The 9,928-nt window shown below is 40.9% G+C and overlaps 1 protein-coding gene across 1 annotated transcript in view; it reads right to left on the reverse strand.

The window, feature by feature from the left end:
* Nucleotides 1-9,928, reverse strand: part of zgc:112332 (retinol dehydrogenase 12) — a 35,531-nt gene that overhangs the window by 12,859 nt on the left and 12,744 nt on the right. Inside the window, exons 3-4 of the mRNA XM_024000970.2 lie at nucleotides 6,358-6,513; nucleotides 6,160-6,264 (exon numbers count right to left, since the gene is read on the reverse strand). Coding sequence (XP_023856738.1) covers nucleotides 6,160-6,264; nucleotides 6,358-6,513 — 261 coding nt within the window. The remainder of the gene's footprint in view (nucleotides 1-6,159; nucleotides 6,265-6,357; nucleotides 6,514-9,928) is intronic.

The following is a 9,928-nucleotide window of genomic DNA, read 5'->3' on the forward strand; positions in this document are numbered from 1 at the left end:
GAGTAAATTTCTCTGGTCTGATGAAACAAAAATAGAACTGTTTGGCCATAATGACCATCGTTATGTTTGGAGGAAAAGGGGGAGGCTTGCTAGCCGAAGAACACCATCCCAACCGTGAAGCACAGGGTGGCAGCATCATGGTGTGGGGGTGCTTTGCTGCAGGACTGGTGCACTTCACACAATATATGGCATCATGAGGAATGAAAATGATGTGGATATAATTGAAGCAACCTTTCAAGACATCAGTCAGGAAGTTAAAGCTTGGTTGCAAATGGGTCTTCCAAATGGACAATGACCCCAAGCATACTTCCAAAGTTGTGGCACAATGCCGTAAGTACAAACAAGTCAAGGTATTGGAGTGGCCATCACAACCCCTACCTCATACTATAGAAAATCTGTGGGCAGAACTGAAAAAGTGTGTGCGAGCAAGGAGGCCTAAAAACCTGACTCAGTTACAACCAGCTCTGTCAGGAGGAATGGGCCAAAATTCACCCAACTTATTGTGGGAAGCTTGTGGAAGGCTACCCAAAACATTTGACCCAAGTTAAACATTTAAAGGCAATGCTACCAAATACTAATTGAGTGTATGTAAACTTCTGACCCACTGGGAATGTGATGATGAAAAAAAAGCAGAAATAAATCCTTCTCTACTATTATTCTGACATTTCACACTCTTAAAATAAAGTGGTGATCCTAACTGACTAGGACAGGGAATGTTTACTCTGATTAAATGTCTGGAATTGTGAAAAACTGAGTTGAGATGTATTTGGCTTAGGTGTATTTAAACGTCTGACTTCAACTGTATTATACTAGCCAACTCGGTGCGTCTGCGTATCAGATAGCTAGATTAAATCAGTGCAGGCATGTTAATTATAAAAACACGTATTTGGCGTTAAAATCGGTAGCATGGATAGACTACATTTACAGCTGATTGAAAAGCAGGCTAAGATGGTAAATCAGCATATTAGCCCCTATTTCCTTCCTAAATGTAAACTAATTAGCGGCTGGCTTACGTGGATGTAGTAATTGCTCTCTGTCTTAACCTGAGCTCCGGCTAAGGGTATTAGCCAGTCACGGATTAGGGCGGAAATTCAATCTGATTGGATAGAAGTGAGTCTGACTTTTGCTGAAGTACAGTTTCTCTTTAAACGTAGAATTCTCGCCTACTTCCGGGTCCGTAAAGATACACACACATGTTGAACTATTCATATTGAAGAGACAATAATTTAAGGACAGTTCATTACCAGTTTACAGATAACATAAACATTCTTATGCACACACACACACACACACACACACACACACACACACACACACACACACACACACACACACACACACACACACACACACACACACACACACACACACACACACACAACACCACACACACACAACAACACACAACCACACACACCACACACACACACACACCTGACAACATGCACATTTGCCAGAAATAACGCACACACACAGCTCATTGACCCTTCCCTGACCTGTCCAACCCTGACTTCCTGTAGGTCACTTCCTGTTGACCTACTGTTGGTGGACCTGATCAAGCGCTCGGCGCCAGCCCGCATCGTTAACGTGTCGTCAGTGGCTCACACCTGGACCAGCATGAGACGATAGCATCAACAGTGAGAAGAGCTACGACCAGGTCAAGGCCTATGGACAGAGCAAACTGGCCAATGTCCTCTGCACACGTTCACTGGCCAAACGACTGCAGGGTACGAGCTCCCACAGCCATAGCCGAACTGGTCTAGAACTGAATGTTCTTGGAGAGAATGGGAGTTGACTCAAAAGATTTCCTCTTTTTTACAATCTCCACAAGATGTTTTATGTAGTCACCGTGTGTGTGTGTGTGTGTGTGTGTGTGTGTGTGTGTGTGTGTGTGTGTGTGTGTGTGTGTGTGTGTGTGTGTGTGTGTGTGTGTGTGTGTGTGTGTGGTGTGTGTGTGTTTGTGTGTGTGTGTGTGTGTGTGTGTGTGTGTGTGGTGTGTGTGTGTGTGTTTTAATAACAGGATACTGTACTGTCTCAACTTGTGTGTGTGTGTGTGTGTGTGTGTGTGTGTGTGTGTGTGTGCATAAGAATGTTTATGTTATCTGTAAACTGGTAATGAACTGTCCTTAAATTATGTTCTCTTCAATATGAATAGTTCAACAGTGTGTGTATCTTTACGGACCCAGGAAGTATGGCGAGAATTCTAACCGTTTTTAAGAGAAACTGTACTTCAGCAAAAGTCAGACTCACTTCTATCCAAATCAGATTGAATTTCCGCCCTAATCCGTGACTGGCTAATAGCCTTACTGCCGGAGCTCAGGTTAAGACAGAGAGCAATTACTACATCCACGTAAGCCAGCCGCTAATTAGTTCTACATTTAGGAAGGAAATAGGGGCTAATATGCTGATTTACCATCTTAGCCTGCTTTTCAATCAGCTGTAAATGTAGTCTATCCATGCTACCGATTTTAACGCCAAATACGTGTTTTTATAATTAACATGCCTGCACTGATTTAATCTAGCTAATCTGATAACGCAGACGCACCGAGTTGGCCTAGTATATACAGTTGAAGTCAGACGTTTAAATACACCTTAGCCAAATACATCTCAACTCAGTTTTTCACAATTCCAGACATTTAATCAGAGTAAACATTCCCTGTCCTAGGTCAGTTAGGATCACCACTTTATTTTAAGAGTGTGAAATGTCAGAATAATAGTAGAGAAGGATTTATTTCTGCTTTTATTTCATTCATCACATTCCCAGTGGGTCAGAAGTTTACATACACTCAATTAGTATTTGGTAGCATTGCCTTTAAATTGTTTAACTTGGGTCAAATGTTTTGGGTAGCCTTCCACAAGCTTCCCACAATAAGTTGGGTGAATTTTGGCCCATTCCTCCTGACAGAGCTGGTGTAACTGAGTCAGGTTTTTAGGCCTCCTTGCTCGCACACACTTTTTCAGTTCTGCCCACAGATTTTCTATAGGATTGAGGTCAGGGCGTTGTGATGGCCACTCCAATACCTTGACTTTGTTGTACTTACGGCATTGTGCCACAACTTTGGAAGTATGCTTGGGGTCATTGTCCATTTGGAAGACCCATTTGCAACCAAGCTTTAACTTCCTGACTGATGTCTTGAAAGGTTGCTTCAATTATATCCACATCATTTTCATTCCTCATGATGCCATATATTGTGTGAAGTGCACCAGTCCTGCAGCAAAGCACCCCCACAACATGATGCTGCCACCCCTGTGCTTCACGGTTGGGATGGTGTTCTTCGGCTAGCAAGCCTCCCCCTTTTTCCTCCAAACATAACGATGGTCATTATGGCCAAACAGTTCTATTTTTGTTTCATCAGACCAGAGGACATTTCTCTAAAAAGTACGATCTTTGTCCCCATGTGCAGTTGCAAACCGTAGTCTGGCTTTTTTATGTCGGTTTTGGAGCAGGGGCTTCTTCCTTGCTGAGCGGCCTTTCAGGTTATGTCGATGTAGGACTCGTTTTACTGTGGATATAGATACTTTTGTAACTGTTTCCTCCAGCATCTTCACAAGGTCCTTTGCTGCTGTTCTGGGATTGATTTGCACTTTTCGCACCAAAGTAGGAGACAGAACGTGTCTCCTTCCTGAGCGGTATGACGGCTGCGTGGTCCCATGGTGTTTATACTTGCGTACTATTGTTTGTACAGATGAACGTGGAACCTTCAGGAGTTTGGAAATTGCTCCCAAGGCTGAACCAGACTTGTGGAGGTCTACAATTTGTTTTCTGATGTCTTGGATGATTTCTTTTGATTTTTGCATGATGTCAAGCAGAGGCACTGAGTTTTAAGGTAGACCTTGAAATATATCCACAGGTACCTCCAATTGACTCAATTTATGTCAATTAGCCTATCAGAAGCTTATAAAACCATGACACCATTTTCTGGAATTTTCAGAGCTGTTTAAAGGCACTGTCAACTTAGTGTATGTAAACTTCTGACACACTGGAATTGATACAGTGAATTATAAGTGAAATAATCTGTCTGTAAACAATTGTTGGAAAAATTACTTGTGTCATGTACACAGTAGATGTCCTAACCGACTTGCCAAAACTATAGTTTGTTAACAAGAAATGTGTGGAGTGGTTTAAAACTTCTTGTGAATAGGGGGGCGCTGTTTCACTGTTGAAAAATGTGCCAAATTAAACGGCCTCGTACTCTGTTCTAGATCATACAATATGCATATTATTATTACTATTGGATAGAAAACACTCTGAAGTTTCTAAAACTGTTTGAATTATATCTGTGAGTAAAACAGAATCATTTGGCAGCAAACTTCCATACAGGAAGTGAAAATTCTGAAAATGAGGCTCTGTGTCAGGGCCTGCCTATTCAACTGGCTTTTATTATGGATCTGTATGCACTTCATACGCCTTCCACTAGATGTCAAAGAGCAGTAGAAGGTTGAATGGGTTGTCTAGCTTGATGTGAGGCCGAATAAGAGCTTTTGGAGTGACAGGTCTGCTCTTTTGTCAGTTTCATCTGCGCGCCGGGGAACCTCACATTGTCTTCTGAAGCGTTCGGTATACACGACGAATTGCTCCGGCTCTAATTTTATTTGATACATATGAGAAAAACATCATAAAGTAGGATTTTTCAACCGAGTTTGACCAGTTTATTCAACGTTTATTGGGCCTTTTGGAATTTTTCGTTCCATGCGCAAACATTTCTTGGACACGTGAGCTCCACATGGCTAGCCAAAGTTGCTAATTCGACAGAAGAAATGGACATTCTAAACAACAACAATTTATTCTGGACCTAGGACTCCTTGCACAACATTCTGATGGAAGATCAGCAAAGTAAGAGAATATTTATGATGTTTTCTGTATTTTTGTGGAATATGTTGGCTCCAACCGGCGGAGAATAGGTGAGCGCTGTCTCACAATGCATGCTGTATTTGTTGTAATGTTTTTTAAAAAATCTAACACAGTGGTTGCATTAAGAACCAGTGTATCTTTCATTTTGTCATACAACAAGTATTTTATGTAAAGTTTCTTGGTTAGATTAGGTAACTGTCAAAATATCTCCGGAGATTTTGGTGAATTGTTGCTACGTATTCACAATGTATAACCACAATTTGCAGCTCTAAATATGCACATTTTCGAACAAAACATAAATGTATTGTATAACATGATGTTATAAGACTGTCATCTGATGAAGTTGTCAAAGGTTAGTGATTAATTTTATCTCTATTGCTGTTTTTTGTGAAAGCTATGTTGGGCGGTGAATAAATAGCTTTGTGTGTTTGGCTATTGTGGAAGCTAATATAATTCTATATTGTGTTTTCGCTGTAAAACACTTAAAAAATCTGAAATATTGTCTGGATTCACAAGATGTTTATCTTTCATTTGCTGTACACATGTATTTTTCATAAATGTTTTATGATGAGTATTTATGTATTTCACGTTGCTCTCTTGTAATTATTCTGGCTGCTTTGGTGCTATTTGTGATGGTGGCTGCAATGTAAACTACGATTTATACCTCAAATATGATCACATTTTCGAACAAAACATAAATGTATTGTACAACATGATGTTTAAAGACTGTCATCTGATGAAGTTGTTCAAGGTTAGTGATTAATTTTATCTCTATTTCTGGTGTTTGTGAAAGCTACCTATGCGATGGAAACATGGTGAAAACATGCCGTTGTGTGTTTGGCTATTGTGGTTAGCTAATATAAATACATATTGTTTTTCGTGTAAAACATTTTAAAAATCGGAAATGATGGCTGGATTCACAAGATGTTTATCTTTCATTTGCTGTATTGGACTTGTGATTTCATGAAATGATATTATATGATATCCCTGTCCCGTTAGGCTAGGCTATGCTAGTCAGCTTTTTTGATGAGGATGCTCCCGGATCCGGGATGGGTATCACTGAAAGGTTAAAAATTAGTTTTAATGACTTCAACCTTTGTGTATGTAAACTTCCGACTTCAACTGTATATATCTTAATAACTAGTGGAACCTTAAATCGTCTATGGCCCAGGAGATTTTCCCGTTCCACTATCGGCTTGACTTACTTTGGGGAAGGGTTTAAGCTTTGGTTACACCTCAGCATTTTATAGCAAATGCATTATGAAAGGGGCTACATGAATACAAGTTGATTGATTGATTTATCTTACCCAGGTGGTTGACTCCAAACTGCATCTCGAAGCCGTCCTTGGTCTTAGAGTAGGGACACATCATGATGCCAGCGTTGTTGATCAGGATATTGACTTGCTTCTCCTCTGCAAACACCAGAAAAACTGTCACTGCAAAAGCTTTCCCTCCCTCCATCTATCTATCCATCCATCCATTCCTATACCCTGAAGGTTATCTACCCTTGTTAACCAGCTCAGCGAACTCTCTGATAGACTTGGTGTCAGACAGATCCAGTTTGTGAACGACAATGTTTTCATTTCCACAATCTTCTGTGATCTCTTTCCTGGCGCCCTCCGCCTTCTCCATGTCTCTACACGCCATGATGATGCGAGCACCTGAGAGGGTGTTCAAAGAGGTCAGAGGTTACACAGAGGTAGGTCATAAGGTTACTAGCACACGGGAGGACAAATGTGAAAGATGTTCATTTGTGTTTAAAATCCCTGAACATCATAGGATTGATCGTTCTCAACAGTTTAACAAAATATCATACAAATCTCTAAAACACAAGCTTAATATCTCAGTTTACAGAATATTCAACTGTTCATTTCACAGTGTTTGTCAGTAAAGAAACGGGCAACAGTATAAACTGTGTTTCTCATCTTCACTTGGCAAACAATGGACTGTTCATCCTATTTTAATGAGCCCAGCCCTGCTGAGAGGAGAGAGCCTTTTGAGGGCACACACACCACACACACACACACCACACACACAAACACACCACACACACACACAACCACACACACACACACACATCACACAAACACACACACACACACACACATCACACACACACCACACACAAACACACAACACACACCACACACACACACCACACACATAGCTTGTGGTGGCGTGAATAGTGATAGAGACCGCATTCATTCATGGGAGCGTCGTTGTCCCGCCGGTGCTTCAAACTACGTATGCCTTAGTTTCTTCCTCTCTTCACTCTTGTTTGCTATCTACTTTTCTGTTTGTGTTTTAATTATGAATTGTTGCTCTGCCCGATCTTGAGGAAGTCAAGAATTGTATCTCTCGAAAGTGTACCTAGGACAGAGCAACCAATCATAATTTTAAAACGAGCACGAATATATACACAACCAATTAAGACGGAGAGTTCAGAGAGTGAAGAGTGTAGAGCCAGAGTACGACACAAGGATGCATTCTTCTCTAGTGGATAGTTCATTTGCTACAGGATGGCGTTTATTTTGATGCCGTTTTTTGTTCACATGGGTAAGATAGTGGTGTGAATGTCGTCGTGCTGAGTCTAGTGGCTGTGTGTGATTGTAGTGAAGATGATGTGTTTCTTGCTATTTGGCACTAATTGCAAAACCAAATAAGGTGTATATCCTAGACTGCTCTGCTTTCATAGGTCATCTATTAATTATATTACTTAGCGATGTGTTGTCGTGTTATTTGCTATTTGTTACCATCGACCGGTCAAATTTCGATTTTGATGTTAGAATTTAAGATAGTATTGATTTGTTGTTTTAACGCTTACATGAAAGTGTAGTTGTTAGGCAGATTCAGAGGAAGTGTAGACGGTGATGTATTCGGTAGGTTTCAGTAGTCTTGTTGATGTTACGAGAGACTGTTTGGTTCCTGAGTAAGTTGGGCCATTAGAGAAATAGAATGTTGATGTGGCAGTCAAGGCTTTGGTCTTGGTCCCAGCTGTCTAGAAACCATAAATACAAATTGTTGATGTGTAATGACTAATTATATTATGTTATTACTGAATATAACCCACTCCTTTCATTTATTGTCCTCTAGCCTACTTGACATTGTAAAGTAGTTGAGTCAATTTGCCTCATAATAACAAACTAACTTAGGAAAGAAATGGACAGACGGTTAATGAATTTCGTTCCCAGCTCTAACCTCAGTTGTGAATGAAGTTGAAACGTCAAGTCTCTTAACAGGAGCCCCGTATGCTTGTGCCAATACACACACACCTTCCCACTCACACCACAAACACACAGTTGCTGTTTTTGTAAGAGAGACGTTGGTGCCACACAGAGCTTTTCAATGCAGCCCAACGAGACAAATCAGACCATGTAACGTAGACCCAGCTTTTCATCTCCCTCTGTGTGTGTGCATGCGTGTGTGTGCGTTGCTCCGGTTGGTGGTTTCGCTAAGCCCGCGGGCTGGCTCTAAGATAGGTGCGTTGCGCATCGCATGCATAGGAACGGATTTTTAGTTGGGTCTACTCTGACAATGCCCTCTTCTGTCTCCACCTCTCCTGATCCTTAATGACTGCTACTGAGAATATCATTAGGCTAAAAGCACCCACAACACTCGGTTTTAAGGAAAAAAATAGTTTTGTCCTCTTGAGACAGCATAAGTAACAACCATATAGCCTTCCTCAAAATAGTCAGATTAAGATAAAGCAAGAAACATCTGTAATTAATTTGGAAGTTTTTGCCAAAGGAGGTCTTAGTCAGACCAATTTTACATCTAACTAAGATGTTTGTAGCAAGAATTTCCTCAAAATGAAAGCATTTGAATTGAATATATTCGTCTCTCGATAGTGAAGACCAAAATACTAATTGAAGAATCCTGTCCACTAGTTCCCAACTCCTACTAGGAGTACTACCAATCACTGGCGAAGGGTGTAGACTTCGACTTGTGTGTTTTTTTTTTGTTTAACTATCCTGAGCTACCCCAGAAGTCCTCACAAGGATAGTAAAACAAGGATAATCGTGTGCAAGCGGGACATTTGCCGGTCCCTCATGAAAAATATGCTATTTTAGGCTTAGGGTTAGGTTAGGGTGTAGGGTTACATAAGGTGGTGAACTTAGTTGCGGTTAAAAGTTTTTTGGCTGCCTCAAGTGTTAGCGTTAGGGGTCTAGAAAAAACTCAGTTTTGGAGTATGGAGACAATCATTCTTTTGGTTCCCACACAGGATAGCGAAACACAAAACTGTGTGTGTGTGTTGTTTCTACTACCTCTCCTTAGGCATGGTCCCTGTGTCTTTTGCCGATTCCAGTGTTATAGCTCCTGTGTGTAATGACTAGTACTGACCGTCCAGACGCACGTCACATGACCAGCGGCCACAGAAGAAGCTTCCTGACAGAGTCGATTACACAGCAAGAAGAGTTCAAATACAACAATCAAACACATCAAATCAAACCATCTAGTCAATCACAACAGTTTGAAACACCAGTTGAACAACACATGAAAATCGTTGCAGGTGTAGGTAAGACAGCTTATTACAAGACAGCGAAATGTGGTAATATTACAACTAAACAACAACATACAATACACATTATTACACACACACCAGTGAGGCTGCTAAGGGAGGGGCGGCCTATAATAATGGCGGGAACGCAGCAAATGAACGTCAATCAAAAATCATCCTCGGAAACCACTGTGGTTTGATGTATTTGATACCTATTCAACACAGATTACGCTCACAGTCTTTATCACGAGCCCGTCCTCCCCAACTTAAGGTGCCACCAACACCATGTGAACACTAAAGACCACCACACGACCGAACATTCACTTGAAACCACAGAGAGTATAATCAGAATGTCAACTATACTTAGATGTCAGCAAGACAGTTTTAATTATTAGCTGACTATCAAATCTACTTAAACCTTTTCTGGATCTACCCATCCCGGATCCGTACAGATTCATTGCTACAGGAAACGCTGACTAGCTCATAGACTGAGACCTAGCGCCACAGGGATTATCATAATAATATCATATTGCATGACAAGTCACAAGTACAAACAGCAAATGAAAGATAAACATCTT

The sequence above is a fragment of the Salvelinus sp. IW2-2015 genome, linkage group LG14 (genome assembly GCF_002910315.2).
Source record: "Salvelinus sp. IW2-2015 linkage group LG14, ASM291031v2, whole genome shotgun sequence".
Classification (NCBI taxonomy): Eukaryota; Metazoa; Chordata; class Actinopteri; order Salmoniformes; family Salmonidae; genus Salvelinus; species Salvelinus sp. IW2-2015.